Source organism: Bombina bombina, chromosome 2 (assembly GCF_027579735.1).
Source record: "Bombina bombina isolate aBomBom1 chromosome 2, aBomBom1.pri, whole genome shotgun sequence".
In the NCBI taxonomy this organism is placed as follows: domain Eukaryota; kingdom Metazoa; phylum Chordata; class Amphibia; order Anura; family Bombinatoridae; genus Bombina; species Bombina bombina.
In genome coordinates, this window is record NC_069500.1 from 513,642,936 (window position 1) to 513,652,598 (window position 9,663).

The window sequence follows — 9,663 nt, forward strand, 5'->3', positions numbered from 1 at the left end:
GTATTTCTTACCCACTGTTAATATGAAACGACCAGACTGTAAAAAAAAAAAAATAAGAGAGAATTGTCTAATTTCTTTAGTAAATTATTATGAAAATCATAATGTAATAAAATTCACAAGAGTTCAGATATCCAACCTTCCAGGATGGCAAGATACTGTTAGTCATATGACATTTTCTTATGAGAGGAATATTTATTGTGTTCCTCTCCTGGTTCAAGCATATCTAAACTAAAAATGCTATTAATGTTTTCCCTTTATAGAAGAGCTTTCATTTCATTTGAGTATATTTGATTCTCACAAAGCATTATCTTGATATCCCTGAAATCAGAAGCTGCCCAAATGGGAAAAAGTCTTTCACAGTTGAGTTTTATTAATACTCAGAATTTGTTTATAAGTTGTCAATAGATAAATGAAAATCTCAGCGGCAAAATTATGTAAAGTTGTTAGTAAATGTTTTTGTCTTCCGTTTTGCTATGAAGAAACATCCTTAATTGCAGATTTCCAACCCCCACTGTCTGTTTGGTGACTAAATCTATTCATCATAGCTTGAAAAAGATTAATTTACACAAAGTATGTAAGTTTTGAGCCTACTTTTCTTCCTTTACTTGTGGTGTTTCAACACTTTTTCTATCTTGAACTTCTACAAGGTTCCCAACAGGAATATTGCCACCTTTTCCTGTTCGTAAGCCAATCAGAGCAGTTGGGGAAATGACAGCTGCCGCAGATGTTATTCCATTGTTTGTAGGGAGAGGACCACTGGTAAGATATGCTGTATATTGGTTCAAAAATGAAAGAGGGCTGACCCCTACAAATTGGGTGGAAATATCTCTAGACAAGAAGTCCTGCAGCTTCACTGGTGTTCCTGAGAGCAGGGGGCCAAGGTTGTCCAGAGAAAGGCGTCTTCCTCTTCTGGAGGAGTTACTGCTCCACACATGTGTGCTCATGTGGACCTGCAAAGGAAAAATAAATGAATGTACTATTCTTTAGACCAACATATACCATGAAATATATACTGCTTAAAGTTTGGTGATATATTCCAAAGCATTGCCATGCAGTGAAATTGCACATGAGAGATTTCAGCTTTACACATAAATAATATTTAGCATATGTTAGTGTAATATATTGTATACGATAGTAGTTGCCTGTCAAGGACATTTTTGTGGTATAACAGCATAAAAAATTATATTTTATACTTCATAATACACTTAGGGTTGGAATACAGGCATGTACACCACGTGCCTTAAATGATCATTCTCTTTATTTCAGATCTATTTCTAAGACTCTCTTTAGGGGAATGATTGCTTTACCCAGGGCACAGGGTATGTTTTTCTGCTCCTCCCTTTAGTTAAGGTACCTACCTTTAAATTCCCCCGTGTTGTGAACGCCCTTCCACACATATTGCAGGAAAAAGGTTTCTCTCCTGTGTGTATCCTTTCATGAATCTGCAAGGCACTGGCTGAGGAGAACGTCTTCTTACATACTATACATAGATGCTGCTTAGGGCTGCGTCTCAAAGGAGGGGACAGGGATGAGGGCACCAACAGTGCAGGAAGCTGGACCAGTGCCATTGTCTGGGGAGAGCTTACTACTTTGCTCTTCACTGGACTCACCACAAATGTTTGGGCTGGAGCTGAAATATCATCACCTGTGCATTTGGGACTGCTGACCAGCTGAGGAGGGAAATTTTGGCTCACCTGGTGTGCCTCCAGCACATGTTTCTTCAGAATGGATGCCTCTAGGAAGCTCTGCTTGCAAACAAGGCAGTGGAACAGCCCATCTTTGGTGTGGCACTTGGCATGGTCCTCTAGTGACTCACTACTGGGAAACTTCTCCAAACAGAGATTGCAGATGTCAAATTCCTTCTCAAGCTGTGGGCTTTCCTCTCGTGAGATGCTCACATTTTCAGCTGTTTTCTTTTCATCATCATTTTCAGCTACAGGATTCTTTAATAATTCTGATTTCTGGAGGTTGTCATTTAGATCTGTCTCCATTTTTCCCTCCTTATCACCACTTGACTTATCATTTGTTATAGAGTCTGTAACAGCTTCAGAGTCTGGTTCAGTAACTGTATTCATGTCTGAAGATGTATCTTGCTCTTTGCCTCCATGTGATATTGGATGAATATTTGTTAGAATATTGGTATTATTCTCTTCAGTTTTCTTTACAATTGAGGCAGCAGTATCATCATCTATGCTAGATATTTCTGAATCTATCAGAGCTGTTTTTTCATTTTCTGAGTCGCTGCCATCCAAAGATTCCTCATCAGTGATACCTTCATCTGTGAAATCTGGGTTGCTCTTATCCTCTAGGCATTCTGTATTACTCCCTCCACCATCAGGAATATCTACATTAGGTATCTGTCCCCCTAAATGCATCCTTATATGCTGTTGGAGAGTCACAGCATTAGTAAATTTCTTTTGACAAATTGGACATGAGTTTTGTGGCTTGGATGATAAACTAGATTTATGACCTACAAAATGGGCTTTTAAATTGCCCTTCGTAGAAAATGCTCTTCCACATATCTTACACTTGAAGGGTCTTTCTCCACCGTGTTGGTTATAATGGAGCCTTAATGCTCTGGGACAGCTGAGCACTCTGAGACAGATTACACATTGGTTAGATACAGTGGATTGTTTATCAATTTTTTCCACCAGTTGCTGTAGCTTTGAGGTCTCTGAGTAGCCTAGTGGCTCAACTGCATAAGGAAAAGGGAATGTTCCAGATTTAAAGTGGCTTGCCAGCAATGCCCAACTTGGAAGAGACGTCACTAACTTACTGAGTTGCATCCTTCCACTTACTGCAGTTCCCCCAATCTCGGATCTTTCACCTGGAGGAGTGTTTTCATCAGCCTTTGTTTTAGGACAACTGTTGGGTCCCTTTACCCCAGCAGCTCCATCACTAGCACTCATGAGTACCAATTTATTGAGGGAAGGGAGTCCCTGGGCACTTGAGCTAGAGAAAATACTTAGACTGTCTGTGGCCAACATTGGGGCCACTATGGGTTTCTTTTCTATGGTTTCTTCCTCTGATTTCTCTGGAGGCACAGACATTCCATAGGGAAGTCCAGTACTGGTTAAAACATAGTCCAAATGTTCTGGAACAGGATGTGGGTTCATCTGTATATGAGGATACTTTTCTCGATGGCGATGAAAGTGTACTTTCAGATTACCTCTAGTAGTAAAACGGTTTCCACATATGTTGCATTTGTATGGCCTTTCCCCAGTGTGAGATCGCAGGTGAATCTGAAGGGCACTATCACTTCCAAAGACTTTTGCACAGAAACGGCATTTGTGTCTTCCTGAAGATCTATCCTGTTGGCTTTCTCCACGAAGGGGCTCACTGTTTTTCTGTTTTAACAGACTTGGAGTGGTTTCTAAAACTCTGGTACCTAAAAACAATCCTGTCTGTAATGTTGGTAATCCTGGAGGAAAAATTGTATGTGGTGAAATGAGTTGGCTAGGAGGAGAGCTTGGTACTGAAGCTTGGCGTTGAGAAGACTTATCACAGAATCCTCCCATCAAACTATCCTTTCCATTTGGGACACTTTTGGCAACAAAAGGCTGTCCCATAGGATTGTAAAGATGAAGAAAGGCTTGCTTGGAGGTTTCTTCTGCACAAAATGGCTTTACTGGTTCTGGCACAGACTGTGCTTGTTTGGGTGGGCTGAAGACTGGTAGAGACTTGGTGCCGGATGGTCCTTCAGGTGAAGAACTACTCTGTGTTAATGGTGGCATGGAGAGAGATCCTAGCATCAACACTTGCTGACATATTTGCTCAGTTATCTGCATCTGATGAATCTGTCTCTGTTGGAGTACTCTCAACTCTTCTAATATCATAGGTATGTTTATAGGAGCTGCAGCTGTCTGACCCCCTGAAACAGCTTCCTGACTCACTGGAGCCATTCCAACCTTTGGTCCTGACAACCCCTCCATGATCAAGCCTCCATTTGGAATGAGAAAGCGTTGGGATGGGCCAACACCCTTTTTGTCCATCTCTGGCCTCATAGCATTTATCATGCCTAAAGCTGTGCCTCTGCCACAATCATCAATCCCCAATGGTTTTAGTCCTGTCCCATTGTTGTCTGGGGTGTACGATCTTGAAGCAGATCCTTCGCTGATGCTTACTTTTTGCCTTTTTACAGCGTCCTCTTGATTCTCTACAATTACCACAACTTGGCTGTTAAGATGACAAGATTCCTTATGCCTTGCAAAGTCAGAGGGCTCATCAAACTGAGCACAGCATTTCCTACATATCTGAACTTCTTCACTGGCTGTGTCTCCTGCAGAAAGAACAAAGAATATGTAAGTAAAAATAGTTTTGCCTGAAAATAGGGATTAAGAGTTTGTTTATGTGATTAATAAACACAAAATGCTATTACAGTTACCATAATGTGATTTGATTAAACAAGAACTTAACAATCATAAGGTAATTCCGTCCATCATATTGTTTTAGACAACAATCTATCAATAGGCTCTTTTTAATAAGACTTGGACAATCACAGAATTTAGACACAAACACTGGAGCATCACTAGATTGGTTTATACAAAGCTGAGAACCCTGCATGATATATTACATATGAAACATACAGTAAGACCTGTAATATCATAAAGGGTTAAGCTAACCTAATATAACAGATTACCCTCCCTCTCTTATCCTGTGTAGCCCCTATTTCTAGAAGCCCCCTACCCACACAAACACACACTCGCTCTCTTCATTTAACAGGGCTCTCTTTGTATCTCAGTCTTTGTCAAGCATTAATACTCTGGAGAGAAAAGCCAGCTTCACAGCTCCTTGTAATTGATTTGTATTCACACAAGAGCCAAGGGGAACGACTTCCAAGCATTGATATGGTAATCCTTTTATTGTAACTGTCCCTTGTTCTGGCTAATTTACTCCCGGGATCTTCGAGCTTAATTAAACTTGTTGAATTGACTGGGGGTACCAGGTTTTTAGAGACCTAAGCTGGGAATAGAAGATACTCAGCACCAAGTACTGGTTCTAGGAATTTTCTTTTATCTAATATACTGTATGATCAAATGAATAAGCAACAATAAAGAAAACCTGTAAATTACATATATAAATATATATATATACTGTATATATGTGTAATGAGTTCCTATTTGTAGGTGTGTGTGTGTGTGGTAACAACACATTGATTGATATTTCTATTAAACCAATAATCTGCATTGGATTGTCTAATTAGCACTGTATTTTATGTTAAACTTTGACTATTTTTATATTATCCATATACATGTAAAGTTTGGCAGGGTGTTTCTCCAGTAACAATAAATGTGATTCTGTATTTGCATTTTCCTTATTGGTTGACAAACCTGTCTGGCAGCTGATGTGTTAATGAGCAGACTAAGAGAGCTTGTATGTCTGTTTATGACACTAATAGATTGAGGAAGCCACTCTTCCTGTGTATGTGTAAGACAATCACTAACTGATGAAGCTTTCTACTCTGTGTTGAAGGAAGGCACTTCCAAACTCCTTACTGACTTCTCCCCCTCCTCCTTTTCTCTTCTCCCCCCTTTTTTCCCTTCAATTTTTTTTCCTATTCAGATCCTGGGAAAGAGATTTTGCAGCTGGCTGAACTAAGGTTGCGAGCCACAAAAGCCCCCTCTCATCACAGTGACAATGCAAAGAAAGTGTCCCAACCCAATAAGCTGAGAAAGTAACAACCTCCCCCCCCCACACACCCAAATTCCCATCCTAGCTATGCCACTGATTCTACTAGCAAGCAAGTCTTTATCTACCCCCTCTGTGTGTGGCCTTGCAAGAATATGATGTATTTGTGGGGTGCCAACATATTAAATAGCAGAGCACTTTGAGAGAAAAGGAATGCATACACTGGTACTCTAATATTAAGAAGTGTGTGCAATACATATTGTGTGATTCCTGGGCCTTTTACCTCATGTACCTGCTCTCAGCATTTATTGAAATATAAAGTGATGCTACTGAGTTATAAACAAATTTAGCCACATTTTTGTACTGAATGCTAATTTACAAATGTTGTGCAATGTTATTAAACAGAATTGTTGATCGATTTTAATTACTATTAAAATTCTTTACCTTATAGTAAGTAGTTTATCCTGGAAAAAAATTAAACTAAGCAAAAAAAAATATATTTTTATTTATAAGAGGTGAACTCGAAATCCTGTATCCTTCACCAAGATTATCCTGCTCTTTGTGCTCATTAAATAGATGAAGACTGTTTATATGTTGTATTAACTTAGTCATTGTTTAATAATAAACATTATGATTCATAGAATTACTTTTTAAATTTTACTTTTTAACTCTCTTTGATTTATTAAAAAAAAAAAAAAAAAAAATAATGCAATTATTTATCAGATTGTTTTTAAGTTGCATTTATTTAATTTAAAATATCCACTCTGTACATTCCCACAGATTACATGAGTATCTGCATCTCTGAGTGGAGTATGGGTGCAATTTATATGATTTGGAGGCTGCATATTAGTACTCTGCTGAAAGGTATATATTTTATACCCATTGATTTATATGATTTATGCCCATCATAGGGTCAGATTCCAAGGGAAGCACTAAATATCGCTTTTCGCGAAAGCGATATTAGCACTCCACTGAGTAATAACAATGAGCGCGCTTCCATAGGCTCCAATGGGAGCCTTGTTCTCATGCCATGAGACATGGCACGAGAACCTAGCACAGCGAAGGGGGTAAGTAGAGCAGCGATGGGTAGCATTATAAATATATATGTATATGATTATATAAATATATGTTTATGTGATAATATGAGTATATGCACATGTTAACACATAAATATATAGGTATATAAGCATATACCTATATATTTACAGGGAACACACAGTTTCCATAGGCCGCAATGTAAAGGTACTTTTTAGTGCCTTTTTTTTCCTAACACCCCACACCTGCCAACTTCAGCCCCCAAAAACTGCCTAGTTCAGTTGGTTTTTATAAAAAAAAATTCTAACGTTTTTTTTAATAAAAAACTATAATACCCTGTATTTGGAGGGCATTTGGGCTACTTTTTTAAAATTAACAAAAGATCTGATCACTTGTTAATTTTCTGAGCGCTAATTGCTACTGCAAGCTCGATGTAGCAATAACCAGCCACTTGTAATGGCTAGTTATTTATTGCGTGCCCGCAATCAGGAAAATCTGCCCATTTGCAGCGTGCAATAAATTAGTGCTCCACTTGTAATCTAGCCCATATTGTTTTAACTATGGTGCAAATGCCACAGTATACAATATGACTATCTGTTAAAGTGTTTAAGCCACAGACACAAGGCTGTGCAGTGTAAAAATACACTTTTTTCTAAAATGTAGCCATAAGCCTCACTTTAGTACAAGGGTGCCCAAACTTTTGTATGGAGTGCCGGTCTCTAATGACAGGATTAGCTGTGGCCAAATTGCATTATACTCACAGTATTCTAAAGCAAACACCTAAAAATAAAGTTAAATTCTAATAACATTTTTAGTTACCTAGGAAATTTGTTACTATTAATAAATTGTAATTTTACTCTTTATACTACTCACCTTTACAATATGTGGTACAAATAAACATGGTTAACAAATTGATGTCTGTTTTCTACTCAGTGGCAACAGGGGCCACACACAAAAAACCCTGGGAAGCTGGAGATAGCTGTTTAGGCAGTCTAGTCAAAATTAAACTTTCATGATTCCGATAGGGCATGCAATTTTAAACAACATTTCTAATTTACTTTTATCATCAAGTTTGCTTTGTTCTCTTGGTATTCATTGTTTAAAGCTAAACATAGGTAGGCTCATATGCTAATGTCTAAGCCCTTGAATCCCGCCTCTTATCTTTGCATTTTGACAGTTTTCACAGCTAGATTTTGCTAGTTCATGTGTGCCATATAGATAATATTGTGCTCACTCCCTTGGAATTACTTATTAGTCTGCACTGATTGGCTAAAATGCAAGTCTGTCAAAAGAACTGAAATAAGGGGGCAGTCTGCAGACGCTTAAATACAAGGTAAACACAGATGTAAAAAGTATATTAATATAAGCTTGTTGGTTATGCAAAACTGGGGAATGGGCAATAAAGGGATTATCTGTTTTTTTAAACAATACAAATTCTGGAGTTAACTGTTCCTTTAAGATTTTTTTTTAAATTTTTTCATTATCTTTCCTTTTGGAAAATCTATGTGTAATAAAAATAGATAACAATAACATACAACTCCTTACTAACACCCTTCTGCTAGCATTCATGTTTATCCACTAACAATGACCACCTTAAGAGGAAATAGAAGATATTATATTGGGTATATTCTATTACAGTTGAGAAAGTATATTAAAACCTTTTTATACAAAATTTGATATTAAATCCTTTGGTAAGCTTTTCAACAAAGAATAGAATATCCCTATATGCCAAGCTACAGTTACAATGCCATGTAACTGGGATACAGTCGTGCATATAGTTGTATTTATTCTCCAGCAAATAACTATAGCCTCTTCATTAAAATGGGATTTGGTTGCATAAGAAAGTTCAACAAAGTTTATCACTTCTCTAAATCATCCATTTTCATATGGGTGCATTGTGATAGGCTTCTGTTTTGTCAGTGTTCAAGTAGACCCAACATTTACCCAGCTTTCTATTGCGTTACACATATTGACTCATTCTTTATAATTCTGTCTCAAAGCGAGCTATTTAGTGCAAATATGGCAAATACAATTTAAAGAACATTGGCTATCTTTATATTTAATAGAATGACAATTTTCAAACTAAGGGTTAGATTCTGTTTTGATTGAAAAGCTTATCGCAGACTTTATATCTATAGAACTCTAGACTGAAGTGAGTTTTTATGAAACAAATCTTCTTAAGCTTGTTGTTTAGAAATGCTTTGGAGACAACATCTTAAAAAAATATAACAGCACCAGCAGCATTAATTCTTTTGTTCTTTTTATCCCTTTAAAGGCAATATATATATATATATATATATATATGTTTACATGTATACATAGACGCTATAAAATATATGTGGCACAAACAAGATAATACTGTATGTCTGTCTATCTATCTTTCTGTCTGTCTATCTATCATCTTTCTGTGAGTGTGAATAAGTTGCCACCGCCTTCTGCTAAAAGCCAGCAGGTGTTTCAAGTCCTTACCATTCTCTGAAGAGGTTGAGTTGTCACAGTCAGAGATGAGCTGTTGAGGTTTCCTCTGCTTCCTTCGTGACATCTCGACCAATCTCAGTCACTTCCTTGGATGGGACCTTAGGAAAAGCCAGCTTGCTCCAAGAAGGATATTTAGAACCTGATCGCTGACTGAAGATTCACACGTTCAATGATGTTCTGTTTATCCCTCTTCCTTATTTCGATGCATTTGTCCTTGTACATTCCCTTATTTCTTTATAGTCACAGTTTTCCAATGTTTTCCATTCAAGTACATCTTTCTTTATACAGCATCTACCTTTCAGGTTCTCTTTGTATCTACAGTACATCTAACCTCCCTCTGCCTCATGTGAATGTATGAGTAACTTTCCTTCCCTCCCTTTGTCTCTGCCTGTAGCTTTTTTAATCTCTTTCTGTGTTTGCTTTATTTTCAGCTCCTCTCCCAAACTCTCAGGCACATCACAGTTGGTCAGCTACTAAATGGACACTCCTACTTTATTCTAACTCCTACTTATTGTGACAAAT

At 37.6% G+C, this 9,663-nt stretch overlaps 1 protein-coding gene across 1 annotated transcript; it reads right to left on the minus strand.

Annotated features, from left to right (window-relative positions):
* Positions 1 to 349: 349 nt before the first annotated feature.
* On the minus strand, positions 350 to 9,205 carry SALL2 (spalt like transcription factor 2). The gene is made up of 3 exons (XM_053700576.1): positions 9,133 to 9,205; positions 1,359 to 4,279; positions 350 to 950 (listed from the first exon to the last, which is right to left on the minus strand). Exons 1-3 carry the CDS (start codon positions 9,203 to 9,205, stop codon positions 588 to 590), a joined length of 3,357 nt encoding a protein of 1,118 aa, XP_053556551.1. The 3' UTR covers positions 350 to 587.
* Positions 9,206 to 9,663: the final 458 nt, after the last annotated feature.

Coding starts and splice junctions, on each gene's coding strand:
- SALL2 (XM_053700576.1), bottom strand. CDS start 9,205: ATGTCACGAAGGAAGCAGAGGAAACCTCAACAGCTCATCTCTGACTGT. Junction 4,280..9,132: donor CTCAACCTCTTCAGAGAATG/GTAAGGACTTGA, acceptor TTCTTTCTGCAG/GAGACACAGCCAGTGAAGAA. Junction 951..1,358: donor CAACACGGGGGAATTTAAAG/GTAGGTACCTTA, acceptor TTTCCTTTGCAG/GTCCACATGAGCACACATGT.